At 26.4% G+C, this 24,633-nt stretch overlaps 2 protein-coding genes across 6 annotated transcripts in view; one reads left to right on the top strand and one right to left on the bottom strand.

Annotated features, from left to right (window-relative positions):
* The first annotated feature begins 398 nt into the window (after window positions 1–398).
* LOC109603629 (nitric oxide synthase-like protein) overlaps window positions 399–24,633 on the top strand; it is a 79,828-nt gene continuing 55,593 nt past the window's right edge. For 2 of the 5 annotated variants that reach the window (XM_020020120.2, XM_049968137.1), the window contains exons 1-3: window positions 399–486; window positions 3,311–3,508; window positions 14,017–14,150. In XM_020020120.2, coding sequence (XP_019875679.1) covers window positions 3,344–3,508; window positions 14,017–14,150 — 299 coding nt within the window. In that variant the 5' untranslated portion in view covers window positions 399–486; window positions 3,311–3,343. Of the gene's footprint in view, window positions 487–835; window positions 969–1,052; window positions 1,201–3,310; window positions 3,509–14,016; window positions 14,151–24,633 lie in introns of those variants that run through there. The other 3 variants (XM_020020119.2, XM_049968135.1, XM_049968136.1) reach the window with 3 other exon arrangements.
* On the bottom strand, window positions 8,175–13,593 carry LOC109603631 (cilia- and flagella-associated protein 299-like). The gene is made up of 4 exons (XM_020020124.2): window positions 13,365–13,593; window positions 12,706–12,883; window positions 12,453–12,647; window positions 8,175–8,387 (listed from the first exon to the last, which is right to left on the bottom strand). Exons 1-4 carry the CDS (start codon window positions 13,520–13,522, stop codon window positions 8,217–8,219), a joined length of 702 nt encoding a protein of 233 aa, XP_019875683.2. The 5' UTR covers window positions 13,523–13,593; the 3' UTR covers window positions 8,175–8,216.

Here is a 24,633-nt window from a genome sequence, read left to right as displayed (position 1 = left end):
TTTTTATTATTAAAACTTAAATCCACTTCAAATTTTTATTGTTTTATATTTAAATGTTAAAAAAACATAATCATTTTCCCATTTTCCTAATTTTGACTGATTTATCGAATAATTTATATTCAAAAATAGGAAAAATCATAATAGTGACTTCATTAAATGAATGTCTAATAAAAAAATAGACATTACTTCAATAACTAACTAATTATACACCAATTATAGTTAATTATTAGTTGTATATCTATTTTCCTTATTTTTACTGATATATCAAATAATTTATTTATAATTTATTCATTAATACTTTTCTATAAGTAATATAACTTCTATCTACAATAATAAAATAATAATAAGCCTCCTGTATACTGTTTTGTCCTAAAAAATTACATATTCGACAGCACATTCGTCTGTCAAAACCTAAATGTGATTTTAATTCGTTGTGTAGTGTTTTATTTAAGTTATTTTATAAATTGACAAGATTTCGCTTTTAAAGTAAGTTTTTATTGAGTACTTTTAATTAGTTTTGATTATTTATATAAAATATTTCAAATTTTACTTGTGTTTGTATATTTAATGAGCATATAAACATTTATATATAATCTAAGGTGTGGTTTCTTGTTTATTGTGTACCTAATTCTAAGACTATGAAGAAAAATTAATTATAATATTTAATAAGATTAGTCGATAGTAATTAACTAACTTTATAACGCTGTAAATTAAAAATTAATTTGACTTGGAAGTTTATATTAAATTATGAATAAATACTACAGAAACATAAATAATAATTTCATTGTCGTGCGAATAACGGAATCGGAAACCAAAATCGATTCTTCTTGTATAGGTCAAAGTCGTCGAGATAAAAACCAACTTGGACATTTTATTTACAAACACTGTCCAGAAGATGTGAATCCGTTGGCTGATTTAGCAGGAATAATTAGCAAGATGAAAAATATGAAATTTTGTAGTGGGGGTAGGTGCGTTGATAAACAATATGGAAAATTCACGTCAGTGAAATACCTATTTTATATCGGTTTACTCACTAATTCCCATGATAATTAGGCGGAACGCGACCGTGGTGGTATAAAACTATTGAGTTCCTCGGGTGCAAATTTAAAGTTCTTGTGGAAGTTCACGTACACGGACATATTTGTGTTGCTAATTAATTGTTAAGTGAATTGTTGTGAAGCAGCATATTTTTAAAACAAGGTACTAATTATTATATTTTTTGTTTTTTTATTATTTTCTTCTCACTAAATGTAGTCCTAAATTGTTAAATTAATTTCTAATAATAAGAGAGACGATTACGAATAGATATTTACTATTTATATAAATATATTTTTTTATATAACTAGGAATATATATTTAATATTTTTGTTAAAAATTTAATGTGATAGATAATTTTAATCGTATTAAGTTTAATCTAAATTAATAATTTATTAGATTTTTATAAAAATTAAAATTGCTGATAATAATATTTTAAAAATATTTACTTTGTATTTGTATATAACTAATTACTTATTTATTTATAAAATTTAATTTACCTGATTAATTTTCTTTGTTTTTTTTGTACTTTATGAATTTATTAATTATAATAAATATACTTATAATTTATATTTAACATTTTCAAGCATATTCTTAATTTATCAATATTTTTATTTTAATTTAATTTAAAAAACTCAATATTTTAATGAAATACTGTATTATTTTGTATATAATTAATTTTTTTTTATTTTATTTACACAATATATTAAAAATATATATTTTTTTAGTTAATTAAGAATAGTTAAAAAATACTAACAATATTAATACTGAAAATATATTTTTAAGTTAAATTGTATTATTTTATATTATTATAAAAAATTTTATAAAAAAATAAATATAGTTTTTACCAAATATAATATGTAATTTTTTATTTTATTTTCTAAAATTTATTAATACAAAATGTCAATGTTCTCAAGTATATTCTTAATTTATCATTATTTTATTAATTTAATTAAAAAATAATCAATATTTCAATAAAATATTTACATTATATTTTCTATAAAATTGTGAATAGTTAAAGAGAATAATTGTTGATTTTAGATACAAAAATTGGGAATGGTTAAAAAATTGATAAATAAATACTATGAATATATATACTAAAATTAAATTTTTAAGTTGTGTTTTATTTTTATTTTATTATTAAAATTTAAACAAAAAAAAAATAAAAATAGTTTTATATCAGAAAATTTAATATGTTTTATAAATTTATTTGATTTAATTTTCAAAAATATTTAAAATCTTTTTTTCTGTGAATTGTGAATTTATTTAATGTAATAAATATACCATATAATTTTCAAACATATTCTTAATTTATCAAATTTTCTTTTAATTTAATTAATTATTGTATTTTGTATATAATTATTTTTTTTTATTTTATTTACGAGATTAATATATTAAATATATATTTTTTTCTTTTAATTATGAATAGTTAAAAAATACTAATAATATTTATACTAAAAATATATATAAAAAAAATAAAAATAGTTTTCATTAAATGTAATATATAATTTTCTATTTTATTTTTTAAAATTTATCAATAAAAATGGTTTTCTTGATATAAATAAAATATTTTATAAATACAATTAATCTATTATTATTATTTTAATTTAATTTAATAATATTTATTAATATTTAATAATTTAATTTAATAATAGATATTTTAAAGGATTTTTTTCTGTAATTTGTAAATTTATTAAACTAATAAATTTACTTCATAATTTATCTTTAATAGTTCAAGAAAAATTGTGATTTTTAGAGCAAAAACAATTGATAAACTAAATTTTTAATATTAATATTATTATAATATTAAAATATTTATAATAAAAACATATTTTTAAATTAAATTGTTTTAAATTTATTTTATTTTTAAAATTTGTATAAATATAATAAAAGATTATTTTTTATATAAATAATATGGTATATAGATTTCTATAAATAATTAAGAACTGTATAATTTGTGTTTATAACACATATAAATTTTTCTATTTAATTTTATTTGTTTAATAGATAAATCATATCATATTTGGAAAATTAGTACTTCCGTGAAATAAGTTTATTAACGCAGAAACATTTTGCAATACAAATATAATAAATAATATAAATATTATTCATATTTATTGCTAGATAATTTTAATTTTGTATAAACTATGACTAAAAGTTCATACATTAAGTGCAATTTATTTTGTTATATTTGTTTTCGACTTTACTTGAGTTGTTAAAGCTATTTATGTAATTTTTTTGTTTTGTTTTTATTTTTATTTTTTATTATTTCCAGCCATTTATTTACCTTAAACAAATAATAATTAAGATGACCGGTGAAACTGACCTGGTTGATAAACCGCCACATAACAATGACGATCAGAACGTTAGAAGATGTCAGTTCAAGCCAAGAAAGCGGGCAATTTGTTGCAAAAATCACCAGGACAAAAACAAGGATGTTTATGACACGTTATATGACACGGGAATAAGCGAGGTAAGAAATTATTTTGTACATAGTAAATATTTAGTGTTTTATAGTGTCCGGAGTCAATCTTACAGTTCGTGTTGTTAAACTTTAATCAAGAACCGTTCGTGCAGAACAAATTTATTGATAGCATACCAAACATTAATCTAATCTACAACTGTTACGACATTTTTAATAACTAATTTTATCGCCTATAAATATTCGAATTATTGGCGGAGTACGTAAAATTTTAACGATGTTATTAATTACAATCGCATAAAATAATCCGTTAAACGATATTTATGTGGGAACTAGAAGTGGTCTTTATATTTATTTTATATTCAATAAAATTTGCCAATCAACCCAAATATTCCATACCCGTATCAAATACGTATATCTCTGTGACAAATATTTAGGTATATAATACCTATGTGGCTACTTAAAGGGTGAGCAAGCACATATTTGTAAATATAAAGTAAAAATATACGCCCCAACAAAAACCATAAACGGAACCAGCAAACGTTAAACGTCACATAACTCTCAATTGTCTAAGAAAACCCGGACGTTTTGGTGCGGGTTTAAGAGTGCAGAACCGGATCAACAAAGGCTTTAAGTTCGTTCCGTCGACATTAGAGAATTTTAAAGGCCGCCCCCGCGACGACCGTAAACATTTTTGACGCCGTTACATCTCGCATTGTACTTCGGTCAACATCTTTTACATGCACGCGACAACGTTCGCCCGGCACATTTCTTGGAAGTTTACACGGAATTATGAACTAATCCGGACACACAGCGCGCTCATCAGGATTCCCGTTTTAGCGAAAACGGTGAACCTCCCGAAATTCCAGTTTGTACGGGTCGTTGTGTGTTATGTCACGTACGCCGAACCGAGACGTCGGGCTCTTGGTCTTGGGTGCCGTAAAAACCGCATGAGGATGTGGTGCACTTTATTTAGGGAAATGGGATGGTACGTGCTGCGGTTTACATTGGCACCTTGCGTGGTTTGTTTTGGGGAATAACGTGTGAATTAGTAATTATAGGTATTGTTTACGTGACCCGAACTTGATAAATTAATTGTTTTATTTCCTCAATGCTGATTCATCAGTGAAATCACAAAATCTATCACAATAAAGAGTCTCCAATTATTTATAATGGGCTTGTAAATTATACAATTATGGGTTTAATTTAGTGTATGACAACTTGTCGTGCCATCCTCATTATATCGGTTTCAAGGTTCTAGTAGGTGCACTATGAGTCTTAGATTTATTAAGTTTTAATAAATTTTGTTAGTCAATTTTTATTTAAAGTTCTCGTGTGAAACAAATTAAATTTAAAAAACTCCTTCTTATATTATGATTCTTTTTATTTGATACTTATATCAGTAGTTTCTCGTTTATACATATTTTTAAGTTTTATTTAGTGCATTACGTTTTTAGGATTAAGCTTTAAAAGGATAAAGGTAAAGGAAAAATTTAAGTTTTAAGAAAAGTTTTCATGTGGATAATATCAAATTTAAGAGAAGCTCTCCTTTGCTTTAAAATTGTTTTTATTTTGCACTAATTTTTCATGTTTCAAAGATCCAGTAACTGCACTATAACCTTTGGGTTAAATTTCAAAAAGTTTTGTAAAAGAATTTGTTTTGAAAATGTTTTTCTTTACTATATAATTATCTTTATTTGCTACTAATATCGCTGTCTATTCATTATACACGTTTCAAGGATACAATAAGTGCACTATGAATTTTGGATTAAATTTCAATAAGTTTTAGAAGAGATTTTTAGCAAAGGTTCTCGAGTAAAATAAATTAAACTTTAAAAGTTCTTCCTTACTTTAGAATTATCTTTATTTGCTACTAATACTCATTATACATGTTTCAAGGATCCAGTAAATGCACTATGACTTTCGGCACAAATTTCACTGAGTTTTGAAAGATATTTTTCAGCAAAGGTTCCCGTATAAAACAAATCAAACTTTATAAGCTCTTCTTTACTTTAGAATTATCTTTATTCCCTACTGGTATCGCTGTTTACTCATTGTTCAAGTATTCAGTAAGTGCATAATGACATTTGAATTAAATTACAATGAGATTTGGTGGAGAAGTTTCAGCAAAGACCCTTGTGTAAAATAAATCAAACTTTAAAAGCTCTTCATTACATTAGAATTATCTTTATTTGCCACTAATATCGCTGTTTACTCATTTTACATGTTTCAAGGATCCAGTAAGTGCACTATGACTTTTGACACAAATTTCAATGAGTTTTGAATGATATTTTTCAGCAAAGGTCCCCGTGTAAAACAAATCAAATTTTATAAGCTCTTCTTTACTTTAAAATTATCCTTATTTCCTACTGATATCGCTGTTTACTCATTATTCAAGGATCCTATAAGTGCATTATGACATTTGGATTAAATTACAATAAGATTTGGTGGAGAATTTACAGCAAAGACCCTTGTGTAAAATAAATTCAACTTTAAAAGCTCTTCTTTACTTTAAAATTATCTTTATTTGTTACTAATATCTGTGTTTACTCATTATACATATTTCAAGCATTCAGTGGATGCACTATGACTTTTGGATTAAATTTCAACAAGTTTTGAAAGATAATTTTCCACAAAAGTCGTCATGTAAAACAAATCAAACTTTAAAAGCTCTTCCTTACTTTAGAATTGTCTTTATTTGCTACTAATGCTGCTGTTTACTCATTATATATGTTTCAAGGATCCAGTAAGTGCACTATGACTTTTGACACAAATTTCAATGAGTTTTGAATGATATTTTTCAGCAAAGGTCCTCGTGTAAAACAAATCAAACTTTATAAGCTCTTCTTTACTTTAAAATTATCTTTATTTCCTATTGGTATCACTGTTTACTCATTATTCAAGAATTCAGTAAGTGCATTATGACATTTGGATTAAATTACAATAAGATTTGGTGGAGAATTTTCAGCAAAGACCCTTGTGTAAAATAAATCAAACTTTAAAAGCTCTTCTTTACTTTAGAATTATCTTTATTTGTTACTAATATCGGTGTTTACTCACTATACATAATCCAAGGATTCAGTGGGTGTACTATAACATTTAGATTAAATTTCAATAAGTTTTGGAAGATAATTTTCCACAAAAATCGTCGTGTGAAACAAATCAAACTTTAAAAGCTTTTCCTTACTTTAGAATTGTCTTTATTTGCTACTAATATCACTGTTTACTCATTATACATGTTTTAAGGATCCAGTGAGTGCGTTATGACTTTTGACTCAAATTTCAATTAGTTTTGAAAGATATTTTTCAGCAAAGGTCCTCGTGTAAAACAAATCAAACTTTACAAGCTCTTCTTTACTTTAAAATTATCCTTATTTCCTACTGGTATCACTATTTACTCATTATTCAAGAATCCAGTAAGTGCATTATGACATTTGGATTAAATTACAATAAGATTTGGTGGAGAATTTTCAGCAAAGACCTTTGTGTAAAATAAATCAAACTTTAAAAGCTCTTCTTTACTTTAGAATTATCTTTATTTGTTACTAATATCGGTGTTTACTCACTATACATAATCCAAGGATTCAGTGGGTGTACTATAACTTTTAGATTAAATTTCAATAAGTTTTGGAAGATAATTTTCCACAAAAATCGTCGTGTGAAACAAATCAAACTTTAAAAGCTCTTCCTTACTTTAGAATTGTCTTTATTTGCTACTAATATCACTGTTTACTCATTATACATGTTTTAAGGATCCAGTAAGTGCACTATGACTTTTGACTCAAATTTCAATTAGTTTTGAAAGATATTTTTCAGCAAAGGTCCTCATGTAAAACAAATCAAACTTTATAAGCTCTTCTTTACTTTAAAATTATCCTTATTTCCTACTGGTATCACTATTTACTCATTATTCAAGAATCCAGTAAGTGCATTATGACATTTGGATTAAATTACAATAAGATTTGGTGGAGAATTTTCAGCAAAGACCTTTGTGTAAAATAAATCAAACTTTAAAAGCTCTTCTTTACTTTAGAATTATCTTTATTTGTTACTAATATCGGTGTTTACTCACTATACATAATCCAAGGATTCAGTGGGTGTACTATAACTTTTAGATTAAATTTCAATAAGTTTTGGAAGATAATTTTCCACAAAAATCGTCGTGTGAAACAAATCAAACTTTAAAAGCTCTTCCTTACTTTAGAATTGTCTTTATTTGCTACTAATATCACTGTTTACTCATTATACATGTTTTAAGGATCCAGTAAGTGCACTATGACTTTTGACTCAAATTTCAATTAGTTTTGAAAGATATTTTTCAGCAAAGGTCCTCATGTAAAACAAATCAAACTTTATAAGCTCTTCTTTACTTTAAAATTATCCTTATTTCCTACTGGTGTCACTATTTACTCATTATTCAAGATTCCAGTAAGTGCATTATGACATTTGGATTAAATTACAATTAGATTTGGTGGAGAATTTTCAGCAAAGACCCTTGTGTAAAATAAATCAAACTTTAAAAGCTCTTCTTTACTTTAGAATTTGCTACTATTTTATGTTTTTATAGTCAGTCCATAATTAGACAAAAATGTAAATATTTACAAATTCTATAAAAAAATTATTGGGTCGAAGAAATATAATATTCTTTCTAGAAAATTGTTAAAAAATGTGTTTTTCCCCTTATTTCTAATTTTTAAATTAAAAATAAATAAAACAATTTAATTAAAAGTGTAAATCATATAATATGGTAAAAATCATACTAAATTCTCTGTCTGACAAAGTGATCGAAAAGTACCACATGATCGTAGTGTCTTGAAAAAATCCTCTTCTTTCTGGTGTTGCTACCTGGATCTGAGTCTGGATCAACAATGATCATTTTTCTATCGAACCGATTCTGAAATATTAACCCCTTGCTTGGGTCCATTAGAGCCTGAAACAATCGAAAAATTACAATAGAAACTGATTAAGTCCAAAGTTTGAACTGAACTCGTTAACAAAAGTCGGCCATTTAAAAGCTACACATTGCCTCCAATTTGCTTATGTAAATTAGCATGCTGCGAGATTCGATCAGAGTTCAACGTAAAATATAGCCAACTAATTTCTGGAAGCAAATTAATTTCGGCTTCCCAACCGAAAGTTTCAACATATCATGTTCCGGCGATAAGGACCCGAATTTCAGCAGGATATTTAAACGTCGATTATGAAATATGTTGCCCGACATCAAGTCAAATTAATTGCTCACTTTTCCCTTAATAAAACCGCCACCAGCCCGATTTATGGCCGCAAAGAATCCAGATTGTGGGCCTCCTAAGGCCGAATATTCACATGACCCCCCCACAATGAATTTAAGGCAATGAATGAATATTGGATAATTTTAATCAGCCACCACAATATTTCTAGTACCCTACATCAACAGTTCGACCACAATCAATCGAGGGCACTCGGTCCCCGTGACAGTTTTGATTTATCGGATATCCGTGCGTTTTTCGATTGGCTTTCGACCATAATAAATTTGCGACGCGATCCTAACACCGGGGAAAAAGCCAACATCCTGTCATCGGACTGTCTCCTGTTCCGGGGGATTAGAGCATTATCCTTTTATCGGACGGCCCATTGTCGGCCGAAATTATGTGGCAGGGAGTCACTGCGAAGAGAAATAGATACAATAATAATTATTTGTTACCTATTCACTGATTGTATTTGTCTGAACAATCTAGGTTAGCATAATAATAGCTGCGAGACTTGTTAGTTTTGATATAATACTTGTTTGCCTCTTACGTCAGAAATAGGTGTACGTATAAAACGGAGGAGGGATTAAAATTCACACGACTGTGCCATAAATGTATTTCCCACGGTGTTCCAACCGCCCCGTCGTAAATTTTCACTGCCTCAGATATTAAACAAGATCATCCCGATTTGGAACGTATCTTCCCATAAAATTTTAACAGGCAATAAAACTCCAAAAAGTGAAACCCCAACAATCACGGCGGCGTGGGACGGCGACGAAAAATCAATCGAATCAATTACCACCCGAAACAGAGCCGACAATTAATAAACATATCAACGGTCTCCAAAGACGCGTGGCGAATCGACGTCCCGAAAAAAAGTTTAATGATTTCCGTGCCCTATCTCTGGGCGCTAGTTTCGGGGGATTTACGGAAGCGATTTTTTTTTTTTTCATATTAAACGTGTTACGTGTTTTTCTGGCTCGGGGCTTCGGAAATTAAAAACCGCTGTCAATATATCAGGCGATTTCGTAAATTACGGATGGGAAATGGGGGGAGGCATTTTCGAGGTGGCGATAAAAACGTTCATCGACAATTCATCGACGTCGGTGATTACGGGATATAAATTAAATTAGCGTGTACCAGTTTAATTTGTGTTTGCAATGTTCGAATTGAATTACCGACATGTGCACGATTAACTTCTGAAGTTCCATCGTTTGTATATGTTTAATGAACTTACTTGTGTCAACACTAAATGTTTTGATAGAATTATTGTTAATTTAAAAAAATGGAAACAGCAAAATTTATTGGAAACTGATTATTAATGGTTCCCAAATACTGTTACTTTATAGAAATATTCAGTTAACCTCTGGTAATTATAATTCTGACTTAGGTGAATTAAATTATTTAAATTTTAAATTAACAAAAGATTTCCTTACCAAAAACTGAGGTGGCTAAAATGCATCATAAAATAAATTGGGTAATTCTTACATTAATTTTATTCATTCCCTTTTTGGAACAGCCAATATCCGGGTATCCTCCTAAATCTTACCCTACTTGAAGGAAAATATTAAAAACCGATTAAAACTTCTACAAGCCTATTAATACGGAATTACCACAAGATTTATTGGGTTACTCTGTTTCACCCAGAAAACCAGCCCTTAAACCTCCTCACAGATGAGGATACAAGTGAATTAAGTGTCCTTATCCCCGATTTAAATTAAATTAAAACACTTTAAATGAGAAGTATTTTGGAAAGTATTCTACTTGTATTCTTAAGGGAATCGTTGGATAACACTTGTTTCCTTAAGTGAAACAGGTCGATTTATGAGTCACTACGTGTTGATGTTTAAAGAAGATTCAATGATAACCAGCTAGTACCAAATAATAATAACTTTCAAATTGGAAGACGTCATTTAAGTACTAATCAATTAAGTAGACATTATTTTGTTGTTAAGGGAATCAGTGACCAAAACTGAAGGTTTTAGTGTGTAGTTTCTGTTGCCCTGGAAGAAAGGTTTTCGTTCCTCCTCCGTCAATCTATAACTGTAAACAGTGACTACTCACAAAATTTTCTAATTTATACCTTTTTAGGAAAAGACTGTATCTGAGTATCCCCTCAAATTTTATTCTATTGGTACAAAAATTGACTTCAATATTTATTGAGTGATGTTTCACTCAGAAAAGGAAACAAGTGTTCTTATCTTTGATTTAAATTCAATTGAAAGATGCCATTTAAATGAGAAGTATTTTAGAAGGTATTCTACTTATATTCTTAAGGGAATCGTTGGTTAACACTTGTTTCCTTAAGTGATAAAGGCCAATTTGTGAGTCATTACATGGTGACACTTAAAGAAGATTCAAAGACAACCAGCTAGTACCAAATAATAATAACTTCCAAATCAGAAGTCGTCATTTAAGTACTAATCACTTAAGTAGACATTACTTTGTAGTTAAGGGAATCAGTGACCAAAAATTAAAGGTTTTAGTATATAGTTTTTGTTGCCCTGGAAGAAAGGTTTTCATACCTTCTCCATCAATCTATAACTGTAAACAGTGACTACTCTCAAAATTGTCTAATTCATGCCTTTTTAGGATAAGACAGTATCTGAGTATTCCCTCAAATCTTATTCTATTAGAACGAAAATTGACTACAATATTTATTGAGTTTTGTTTCACTCAGAAAAGGAAACAAGTGTTCTTATCCTTGATTTAAATTCAATTGAAAGATGCCATTTAAATGAGAAGTATTTTAGAAGGTATTGTACTTATATTCTTAAGGGAATCGTTGGTTAACACTTGTTTCCTTAAGTGATAAAGGCCAATTTGTGAGTCATTACATGGTGACACTTAAAGAAGATTCAAAGACAACCAGCTAGTACCAAATAATAATAACTTTCAAATTAGAAGTCGTCATTTAAGTACTAATCACTTAAGTAGACATCACTTTGTAGTTAAGGGAATCAGTGACCAAAAATTAAAGGTTTTAGTATATAGTTTTTGTTGCCCTGGAAGAAAGGTTTTCATTCCTTCTCCATCAATCTATAACTGTAAACAGTGACTACTCTCAAAATTGTCTAATTCATGCCTTTTTAGGATAAGACAGTATCTGAGTATTCCCTCAAATCTTATTCTATTAGAACGAAAATTGACTACAATATTTATTGAGTGATGTTTCACTCAGAAAAGGAAACAAGTGTTCTTATCCTTGACTTAAATTCAATTGAAAGATGCCATTTAAATGAGAAGTATTTTAGAAGGTATTCTACTTATATTCTTAAGGGAATCGTTGGTTAACACTTGTTTCCTTAAGTGATAAAGACCAATTTGTGAGTCATTACATGGTGACACTTAAAGAAGATTCAAAGACAACCAGCTAGTACCAAATAATAATAACTTTCAAATTAGAAGTCGTCATTTAAGTACTAATCACTTAAATAGACATTACTTTGCACTTAAGGAAATCAGTGACCCAAAGTGAAGGTTTTAGAATGTAGTTTCTGTTGCCCTGGAAGAAAGGTTTTCATTCCTCCTCCATCAATCTATAACTGTACAATATTTATTGAGTGATGTTTCACTTAGTAAAGGAAACAAGTGTTTTTATCCTTAATTAAATTCAATTGAAAGATGCCATTTAAATGAGAAGTACTTTAAAAAGTATTCTTATATTCTTAAAGGAATTGTTACTTTAAGTAACACAGACCAAATCCAATTTCTATACCATAATCTGTCTGGCTTCTAAAGAGTATTAATGGCTTTAATAGAAATACCTTATAGTTGAGAGAATCATTGACCAAAACTCGTTTCCCCCAATGATAAAATCCCAAATCTGAAGGTTTTGGCTGTATTTTCTGTTGACCCTTGAAGAAAGGCTTCCAGTCCTCCACCGTCAATCTGTGATTGTAATCTATGTATCCAGATAACTCCTTTCCTGCATCTGTTACAACTCTCAAGAATATAATTGTCTGAAATAATGATTTAATGGTTAAATGAAATTAGGTTGTTGAAGGTTTAGGTTGTTACAGAAACGATTCCGACTCGATTGGATCTTTCTCTAATCGCCAGTTCAGTATATATCGGATCATTATCGGTGACTAATTCGCTGGCTAACTCGTACGGCTTATATGGAGGTGTTAAGAAGTTGATGACTGCCTGAACTCGTTTCTTGAACTGTTTACGTGTCAAAGTCTCGCCGGCACTCCTGAAATTACAATTACATGATTTATAAAAAGCCACAGATTTTTTTGTTGACCCGCTTTGTATAAAATCTATTTGAGTTAAAACATGGCAAAAAATTTAATCCATGAATGTTTCTCATTTTGTAATTTATTAAACTTTTCAAATATGTTAAAAACATGCTTCGAATTTGCGTGGCCGTTTTTAAAAAACTAGCCAAAATGCCGCTTGCCAAAATTGCGTGAGCGAAAAACTGAAAATATTTTAATTAAATCCCAATTCATCGCAGTAATGAACGCTCTACATAAATTACAATTCAATTGGCTACGCCCTGAGCTAATTCGACATACATATTTTATTATCACGCTTATGCATTATGTGTTTACATCTAAATTATCGACAATTTCCATGCGTTTGTTAATCTAAATTTGATTAATTTAAATACAATTGATTCGGTAGAACCAAACATTTTGTGATGTGAAATGATATATGAAACATTTATTCACCTGTAACCCAATTCTGCTATTGTTCTGGAGACGAGGGTACTCCTCAGGTAGCATCGATCCATTGGTGTAACCAAGGAGTCCAAATAGTCTTCGTACTCCTCGAACGCGAGGAGTTGTCGATCGGCTTCTATCTGCGGCGTTGAATGTTGGGACTGCATTTTCGTTGTCTAAGGTGTCGTGTAAAAAAATGTGTAATTTTTCCTGGACAAATTGTCACATGACAACTTGTCACCGACCTGATAATTTACTAATCAAACGTACATTATTTAAATTTGCATTGTTAAATTACCATCAATTATTTTATTTTATGTTTATTTTAGGGATTTATTTTGATAACGAACAGGGTCGTGTTATTTCAATAATTGAATTGCAAATTATCCCGGAATTATGTTATTTAATTCACGTGTTGTTTTTTTAATTTGAATTACACGTGTAATAAGCCAGCAATTTATTTTTAATTAAGCCGCATTTAGTTGTGTCGGTTTAAGTGATATTATAATTTCCAACCAAATTGGCACGAGAGTTTGGTCGAATGGACAATTTTTAATTACGTTTATTTGTTGGTTCCACAAGTTTTCTGTGTTCATCCAGCACATCAAACTCATTTACAGATTTATTTTCTATCCACGTTAACAATTACTTTTTGTTACAGAATACAACATGTACCAACCAGGTTTGTCTTGGAAGTATGATGGCCCAGCCGGGCAGGAACGACATCAGAACACCTCAAGAGATTCTTCAACATGCCAAAGATTTCCTGGATCAATATTTCACATCCATCAGAAGGTATGTTTAAAATTGTTTAATTAATAAAAAATGAATATTCATGTTAAATAAAAGGAATTATGAATGAGTTGAATAAAATGAAATATCAAACATAAAAAATGGATTTTTGATACAAATAGAGTTATTTAAATTGCAATAAAGGTTAAAATTGGATACAATAAAATAAATAATATAAATATTTAAATGAGAATCTACTTTTATTTACATTTTAAATAACGTTTCTACGTTGTACTTATTCCACTGATCATTTCGTTGAGTTTTTTATTTATATTAATGATATTTTATTTTATATTAATGAATTTTAATTAATATTATTTTTCATATTAAAATATAAATAAATAATATATATTAAAATAAAAATAATTAAATTATATGAAAAAAGTAAGAAAAACTTTCCTAAAAAATTTTAAAATAAAAAGGGTACTAAAGACTAAAACTTTCCTGAAAAATTTCGAAATAAAAATAATGCTATAGAGTAAAACTTAATCTCTAGAAAATGTCAAAATTTTAGTGGATAGGTATTTAAATTTTGAGTGATTCCTACTTTTTCATATTAAAATATAAATAAATATTATATATTAAAATTAAATAATTAAATTATTTGAAAAAAGTAAGAAAAACTTTCCTGAAAAATTTTAAAATAAAAATGATGATAAAGAGTAACACTTTCTTGAATACTTTCAAAATAAAAATGATACTAAAGAGTAAAACTTAATCTCCAGAAAATGTCAAAATTTTATTAAATTAGTATTTAAATTTTGAAAGATTCCTACTTTTTCATATTAAAATATAAATAAATATTATATATTAAAGTTAAATAATTAAATTATATGAAAAAAGTAAGAAAAACTTTCCAGAAAAATTTTAAAATAAAAATAATGTTAAAGAGTAAAACTTTCCTGAAAAATTTCAAAATAAAAATGATTCTAAAGGGTAAAACTTAATCTCTAGAAAATGTCAAAATTTTATTTACTTAAATTTTAAGTGATTCCTGATTTTTCATATTAAAATATAAATAAATATTATATATTGAAAAACCTCAAGAGATCCTTCAACATGCCACATTCATCAGAAGGTATGTTTAAAATTCTTTTATTAATAAAAAAATAAATATTCATGTTAAATAAAGGGAATTATGAATGAGTTCAATAAAATGATATATCAAACATAAAAATGGTTTTTCGATACAAATAGAGTCATTTAAATTGCAATAAAGATTAAAATTGGATACAATAAAATAAATAAAGTTAAATAGTATAAATATTTGAATGAAAATCTACTTTTATTTACATTTTAAATAACCTTTCTACGTTGTACTTATTCCACTGATCATTTCGTTTAGTTTTTTATTTTTATTAATGATTTTTATTATTTATTAATGAAAGTTTAAAAAATAGGAAACCTTTTTAATCGTTAACACAAGGAATGTCATTTTGTGTGCACATTATCTAGAGAATTTAAGATAAACAATAGAAAATAGAATTGAATTTAACAAAGTCAAACTGAATTATTGATGATCCTATAAGATTCGATGACATTTCGCATTATCCTTTTACAATGGATAACTAAAATTCCACTTCGATATAAATTTCGGTGACAAGTTTTTATCTATGTCTACGTTTCTTCCTGCTTTTATATCAAAAAGAATGAAAAATAATAACAGATAACTACTATAATAAGAAATTTTATTATATGGCTTGTAATCTGTCTTTCAGACAGGAATCATAAATTTTAAATGTTTTAACGACTTTAATTTAAAACTTAGTGACATCTTGATATTAAAATATTAAATCATTACATAAAACACAGCTTACACAGACATTTAATTGGTTTTCCGATGATAAAATCATAGTGTTATTGTTCAAGTTCCAGTAACGCATAATTATTTACTTCAAAATGTAAGTTAACCCGTATATCCAACCAAATTTCAAATTGGTTCATTGTTCTTCGGAACCGCAGCATGTAACGAACTTGATATTAAAATAATTCCCTGTTTGTACTCGTGTAGAGTAACAAGGGACAAAGTACACAACGGGCACATTATAATTTTTCTTAGGAAATTTATAAGTTTCCCAATTAATGTTCGACTGTTCTGACAAAACAGGGAATTTTTGCTCACAAATGGCATGGCAACCAATCCTGGAAGCTCAATTCAAAAATGTACTTCAGTGATTTATTAATAAGCCTGAAGCATCAACATTATCGATTTGTTATGTTTCATGTGAGCCAGGACTAATTAATGTTTTTAGTCAAAAAGTGTAAAAAGAACATTGGGCCATAACATCAAAAATTGAAGCTTTTAAAAGCACCATTTACTGATGTGTCTAAAGTTGGAGCAATTGTCCCAGTTCAATTTAATTCTGTATCCAGTTAATCTGACGCATTGAGACAAAAATATAATACGTAAGGTAAAATGAGGTAACTGCTTTTGACCCAATTGAGGAGTTATTAGCAAAAAACCCAAACAATTAACAGCCCCCAACCTAAGACGTATTTACCTGTACTCCAGCCAAATTAAATTCCCCTTGACGGGCTTTTGTGACGAGAAAATGTTGTAAATTTAACGGCAGCGGCAAATGTGCCGTGCGACTTATCAAACGTCAAAGGACGTCCTCTTGCCGGGACGAAAAGGACAGGGAAACGAATAACTCCTCAATAACCACTTCACACGCACACAAAGCCAGTGCCACTGCCTGATTGCGAGTTATATACAGTTTATGCTGTCGGAGGGCGTTCGCCAGATGAAAAAGAAACGACCCACTCAAGGGGTTCTGGGCCAAATGCATTAGCACACATTAGACATAAGCGGAGGTATAGTCTGACGTAAGTTTTGAAGTTCGACGAATGGGCACTCCGAGATGTTTCGCGTTTTATTGACGGTGGAAATTATGCCGGGAGAGATTATGTTGGATACGCGAAAAAACTTTGATCTAGTAATGTTACCTTCGAAGAACAAGGAAAATTCAAATGATGCTGAAGAGTAAAACATCTCTAGAAAATGCCAAAATTTTATTAAGTTATTTACATTTTTCTTCCCTTTTCATATTAAAATATAAATAAATATTATATATTAAAATTAAATAAATAAATTATATAAAAAGATTAAGAAAAAATTTCCTGAAAATTTTTAAAATAAAAATGATCTAAAGAGTAAAACTTTCCTGAAAAATTTAAAACTAAAATGATGTTAAAGAGTAAAACTTCTAAATTAGTATTTAAATTTTGAGTATTCCTACTTCTTCATATTAAAATATAAATAAATATTATAAATTATATGAAAAAATGTAAGAAAAACATTCCTGAAAAATTATAAAATAAAATGATAAAAAATAAAACTTTCCTGAAAAATTTCAAAATAAAAATGATGCTAAAGGGTAAAACATAAACTTTAGAATATGTCAAAATTTTATTAGATCAGTACTTAAATTTTGAGTCATTCCTGCTTTTTCATATTAAAATATAAACAAATATTATATATTAAAATTAAATAATTAAATTATATGAAAAGAGCAAGGAAAACTTTCCTGAAAAATTTTAAAATAAATATGATTATAAAGAGTAAAACTTTCCTGAAAAATTTCGAAATAATAATGATGCCCAAGAGTAAAACTTAATCTTTAGAAAATGTCAAAATTTTATTAGATCAGTACTTAAATTTTGAGTGATTCCTGCTTTTTCAAATTAAAATATAAATAAATATTATATATTAAAATTAAATAATTAAATTATGTGAAAAAAGTAAGAAAAACTTTCCTGAAAAATTTTAAAATAAAAATGATTATAAAGAGTAAAACTTTCCTGAAAATTTTCAAAATAAAAATGAAGCTGAAGAGTAAAACTTAATCTCTAAAAAATGTCAAAATTTTATTAAACCAGTACTTAAATTTTGTCTGTTTCCTGCTTTTTCATATTAAAATATAAATAAATATTAAATATTAAAATTAAATAATTAAATTATATGAAAAAAATAAGAAAAACTTTAGTGAAAAATTTTAAAATAAAAATGATGCTAAAGAGTAAAACTTTCCTGAAAAATTTCAAAATAAAAATGATGCTGAAGACTAAAACTTAATCTCTTAAAAATGTCAAAATTTTATTAGATCACTACTTAAATTTTGAGTCATTCCTGCTTTTTCATATTAAAATATAAATAAATATTATATATTAAAATTAAATAATTAAATTATATGAAAAGAGCAAGGAAAACTTTCCTGAAAAATTTTAAAATAAAAAATGATGCTAAATAGTAAAACTTTCATGAAAAATTTTAAAATAGAAATGATGCTAAAGAGTAAAACTTAATCTCCAGAAAATATCAAAATTTGTTTAGATTGGTATTTAAATTTTGAATGATTCCTACTTTTTCATATTAAAATATATATAAATAATATATATTAAAATTAAATGATTAAATTATATGAAAAGGGCAAGGAAAACTTTCCTGAAAAATTTTGAAATAAAAATGATTTTAAAGATTAAAACTTAATTAAAAATGTCAAAATTTTATTAGAACAGTATTTACATATTAAAATATAAATAAATATTACGTATTAAAATTAAATTATATGAAAAGAGTAAGAGAAACTTTCCTGAAAAAATTTAAAACAAATAAGATGCTGCTGATAAGAGTAGAACTTTCCTGAAAACTTTCAAAATTAAAATGATACTAAAGAGTAAATCTTAGACTCTAGAAAAGGTTAAAATTTTATTAGGACAGTATTTACATTTTTAGTGTTTCCTCCTTTTTCATATTAAAATATAAATAAATACCACATATTAAAATTAAAATAATTAAATAAAAAGAGCAAAGAAATTTTTTCTGAAACATTTTAAAATAAAAAAATTCAATTTCAAAATAAATCATCTGTAAATCAAAAATGTCTAATTTTCATTAAGTCAGTATTTACTATTTTAATTTTGCCAAATGTCCCTGACAATTTATGCTATGTATGCTCAAAATATGATTATGGCAAAGCAGCCTATTTATGGCCAGATTAACACACCAAGATTATGTACAAAACAAGCCAAAACAACCAATAATTCAAGACCATATCAACACCCATACCTCGCACAGCTCCCATAAACTAGATGCCTGAACCCATAAATATCGCCGTGCGTTTTCGCACCCCCAACGAAAACAAAACCGCGTGCAAATGTCCCCCGAAAAACGCGTCGCGAATCCCAAATAACGGACGGGTGACCGGCCGACGACCGTTCCCGAGCGGTTATCCCGTTACCCGCAAATCGCATTTGACAAATCGACGCTCACGACGCGTCCGCCGTAATGGGCCACAGAGGATGGTTTACAACTTGGCGAACGGGGCCGCTCGTCTCGTTTTTCCACTTCCCAATTGCTCCGGGGAGCTTTTTTGCATTGTCTTTTAAAAGTTTAGAGGTGTGCGATCAGGTTCGGGTGTAAACACGTAGCCCTATGGGTTTATTAAGGCGGTCGTCGTGACGGGGGTGCAATTTCTTTGAATGCTTGATAAGCCGGATGCATCCGGGGAAGTTTAATGCGACGTTTTATTGCGGAATTTTAAACGGTTTATGACGTTTGGGTTTCCGGTTTTATTAATTTAACGATAAGCTTATCTGGAATTAGAAGAAATACATAAAATCCTACTTGCATTAAAATAACAGTATTATTTCATTGTAAAATGTGTAGATATGTTTCATTTGTAAAGTAAAATAAAAAGGAGACATTTTTTAATTAATTAACAATTTTTATTTTGAAATTTGCTTTACTTTCTTTGCTTTTTTATATAATTTATCATTAAACAAATAAACATATGCTGAGCTTTTGGAAACAAATACCTGAAATTATTTAAAATTCTGTGTAAGTCTCTGTAAGCTTTGGATTCAATGTTTTATAATTTTTCCATCACAAGAATTTTTGCTAAATTACCTCAAATTAATACAAGATAATTTTTATATTTTAAATATTGAAATATTGAAAAAATTAAGATTAATATTGGATAACAAAAACTTTTTTTATAAAATAGTCATCTTTAAATCTCCTTTCTATAGTGTCCTTAAAAATAAGTCTTCGTAGTGAAGCTCTTTATTAGTTGCTGATTAAATATTTTGCAAATCCTTCATTATTGAACTAAATTCACGTTTTTTATTTAGTAAGCCGCTTTACGATTTTCATTAAATTGTATTTACAATGTCTCTTTTTCGATATTATAATAATGTCATTAATAATTATTAAGTAATTTTATCTGAGATTTTTTATCTATTATTTATAATTTTTTTTACGAATTGTATTTCCTTTAATATAATTTTTTGATTTTAATTAAAAAAAAATTGTATTAATCTAAAAATTTTTAGATTGAAATTACAAACTTTATTTTATTCTTAATTCAATTTGATAATTTTAATTTTCAAAATTTTATAAATTTAAATGACTAATTTTAAGTTTTTTATGTAAACTTAATATTTTCAATTTTTAAATTTTTTAAAATACAACTTAATAATTTATTTATTTTTTTAAATTTAATTTTATTTGTTTATTTTTTATATTTATTAATCAATTAATTTTAATATTTTTTAAGTTTAATTTATTTTTATTTTATGTTTATTTTTAGAATTTTTTAAATTTAACTTATTAATTTAATTCTTTTTTTATTTTAAATTTTCACTTTTAATTTATTAATTTTATTATAATAACAATTATCAGGGAGGAATTTTTATAATCTCATAGCATGTTTAACGAAATTTTATGTTGTTAAATTTTATAAATTTTTATAATTGTATTTCTTTTAATATAATTTATTGATTTTAAATATTTAAATTTAAAACAAATCTTATTTTATTCTTAATTCAATTTGCTAATTTTAATTTTTCAAAATTTTATGAATATAAATTACTAATTTTTTAAGTATATTAATCTAATTTTTCTTAATTTATTTATTTTAATTTTTAGATTTTTTATGATTTATTTAAATTATTAAAAAATTTATTTATTTGTGTTTATTATTTTTAGAATTTATATTGTCAATTCTAATTTCTTAATTTTAACATAAAAACAATTATCAAGGATATTTTATTATTATAATTTTTTAATTATTTTTCTTTTAATATAATTTATTTTAATAATTTTAATTTTTCAAAATTTTATAAATTAATTTTATTAATTTTAATTTTTTTATGTTTAACCTAATATTTTTAATTTATTTATTTTAATTTTAAGTTTTTGTAAAATTCAACTTAATAATTTATTTATTTTTAATTTTAGTTATTTAAATTTTATTTATTTTTTTAATTTAATTTTTAAAATTTAATTAATTTAAATTTCTAATTTTAAGATTTTTTAAGTTATTTATTAATTAATTTTTTCGATTTAAATTTTCAATTCTAATTTCCTAATTTCAATATATATTTATTCTTTTAAATTTTATAAACTTTTATCAAAAATTATATATTATTCTTAATTCAATTTGTTAATTTAAATTTTTCAATTTTTTTTACTAATTTTAAGTTTTTTGTATTTAATATTTTTAATTTATATATTTTAAATTTTAGGTTTTTTAAAATTCAATTTAATTTAATTTAATTTGTTAATTAAAATTATTTTTAAACATAATTTAGCTTCCTAATATTAAGATTTTAATAAATTTTTAATTTATAATTTATATTTTTAGAATGTTTTAAATTTAACTTATTAATTTATTTTTTTATTTATATGTTAATTTTAGTTTCTTAATTTTAATATAATAACAATTATGTCTTACAGTCTCATTGTAATGGAAATATGTAACTTATCCTTTTCAAATTTCAATTTAAAGTCGCCTTTCTATATCGTACATTATTACCTAGTTACTCATATTTTAGAATTTGATTTTAGCTGCATTCTATCATATAAAAAAATCAATATGTAACCAATGACTGTAAAACGGGGATATTGTATGCAATAAACTGGTTGCAACATGCCCCGTAACAGTTTCACCCCGGCATCAAACGGGGCAAATCTATCAGTGTTTCAATGCAACATTGTTTCAATTTCTTCGATATAAAGTATAGAAACAAGCCCGGATAAAATCAGTGTATTCCATAAGGAAATGTATTTTATGCGAGCAGCCTCTCAAAACAACCCGGGGATGCGAAAATTAAATTTGTATAACGTACGAACAAGCCAATGTCGTTTATTCACATTGTTTTCACGCGGATATAAACAATTACACTCACTTTTATTCGATTTCCTGGAGGTCGATTATTTACGACCAACAACCCTGTGTGAATAAATTTAAAACAGACAATTTTTGGTAAGAATAATTAGTGAAAACATTTAGAGAGTGAGTGAAACATTAAAAGAATATTTTGGGGAATTGATTGTACCAGAGCTTTTATGACACAGACAGAGACGAAGTGTAAAAGTTTCTCATCACTTGCCATTGAAATAACTTTGAGCTATTTAGTTGGTTTAACAAAAACCCGACGAAACGCAGACAAAGCTCCCAAAATAAAATTTAATTAAATAATAGATTCGTTTCCAAAGGTAATTTAAATTTAATCCTTAAATTTGTGGCAATATTTGCTGCGTATAAATTCAGTAAAAATGTAATGTATTTCTAATTATCTATATTTAGTTATAAAAAATATATATTATATTGTGTATTGTATTTGATATAATGCCTACAGGTATTAAAATATGAATTGTACTAAAAAACAAAGCTTTTGTTATTTATATTTTCCCAATACATATAATTGTAATTTGTAACAAAATACGATTATTTTTACCATTCATTTGTTTGTGTATATTCTGTGTAATTCAGTATATTGATGCCCAAATAAAAGGGAAATGGTTTCATTTTTAATGTCTCTCCCTTTATTCAACCAGAATTCGTATAACACACACTCACCAACAAATAATAAAACATAATTCAATTATGCCCGATGAAAAATCACTACTTGTGGAGATTAAGCTCAATTTATGAGTACATTTTTTAAATTACCGTCCGTCCGATTCACGAATATCTATATTTATAGGTAATTCAAATGCGTACCGTGTGAAAAAGAGGATCTGCGATAACAGTATCGTATATCAGAATTTTTTTTAATAAAAGCACCAACTGGGAGCTGTAACAGTTATGATTTGCAAATCATAAACATTTCCTCGAGACACAGATTAATTAGGATTTAACTTGGGGACTTCTAATTAGGGGATTTAGTTGTTTGTACTATAGGTTTATAATTACTATTGTTGACTATAGGATTATGGAAATCTGTAAACAATGAATAATTGATACTTACGTGAATAATTATAGATCAATTTCAGTGTATTGCATTGTGACTGGCTGGAGTGCACTAATTGTATTAATATTTATATTGGTATAATGATATTGAGATTTTTCAAATTGAATCTCGAAATAAATTGGTCCAAATCATTGACAAATATGGATTAAATAATATTATATTTCACCTTTCAATATTTTATGAAGGAACCTTAAAAATAGACAAAGCTTTACCTTAAATTGTCAACAAAATCTAAAAAATTTGTGAATTTGTTGAATTAAATTTAGCTGGCATTCAACTAACAAATTAATTCATCTTTGAAGCTATGGAACCTTTTTTATTTACCTTTATTTATTTAATTTACTGGCTTAATTTGTTACAAAATAGTTATATAAAATCAAAAGCTTCCTTAAAGCTTAATTCGAGAAAGTAATTGAAAATGTTCAACAAAATTGTTGAAGATGTGTTTTAAATTTTGTCATTTATAGCAAATTAACACATCTTTGTAGCTATTAAACTTTGTAGTTTAATTTCTGTATTTATTTATTTTTAATTTACAGGTTTAATTTTTTTGAAAATAATTATGTAAAACCTAAAGCTTCCTTAAAGATTAATTTGAGAAAGTAGTTGAAATGTTCAACAAAGTTGTTGAAGTTGATAGACTTTATTAAAGACACTATTATAATATTTAATTTATTAATATTAAATGCATGAAAGTTACTTAATAAACAATTATCTTATTTGTTGAATTAAAATTAGCTGGTATTCAGCTTCATGCCTTAAATTTTGTCATATACAACAAATTAACTTATCTTTGTAGCTATGAACACTTTTAGTTTAATTTCTATATTTATTTATTTCGCTACTAATTTGAAAACAAGTTAAACTTCTCAATTTACTGGCTTAACTTGCTTGAAAATAGTTACATAAAACCTAAAGCCTCCTTAAAGCTTAATTTAAGAAATTAGTTAAAAATATTCAACAAAAATGTTAAAGTTGATAGATTTCATTGAATACAGTGGCAGTAAGTTATGTAGTAAGTAAACATTTATGTTGGTCTAATACTAATATAATTTTTCAATTTTTGAAACTTATATTACTTATTATATTAATTACGTAAACAATTTGTTAATATTTTGTGTTTTCATCTTAAATCTTTACTCAAATTGACTCAAATCATAGAGTTAAAAAATTAATTAAAATAGTATTATATTATAATGTATTAATATTGAACACGGGAAGTTTCTTA

The sequence above is a fragment of the Aethina tumida genome, chromosome 5 (assembly GCF_024364675.1).
Source record: "Aethina tumida isolate Nest 87 chromosome 5, icAetTumi1.1, whole genome shotgun sequence".
NCBI classification, from domain to species: domain Eukaryota; kingdom Metazoa; phylum Arthropoda; class Insecta; order Coleoptera; family Nitidulidae; genus Aethina; species Aethina tumida.
Note: the sequence above shows the minus strand (reverse complement) of the source record. Positions and strands in the feature narration are given on the sequence as shown.

Coding starts and splice junctions, on each gene's coding strand:
- LOC109603631 (XM_020020124.2), bottom strand. CDS start 13,522: ATGCAGTCCCAACATTCAACGCCGCAGATAGAAGCCGATCGACAACTC. Junction 12,648..12,705: donor ATCGAGTCGGAATCGTTTCT/GTAACAACCTAA, acceptor TCATTATTTCAG/ACAATTATATTCTTGAGAGT. Junction 8,388..12,452: donor ATGATTCTCTCAACTATAAG/GTATTTCTATTA, acceptor CGATTGTTTCAG/GCTCTAATGGACCCAAGCAA.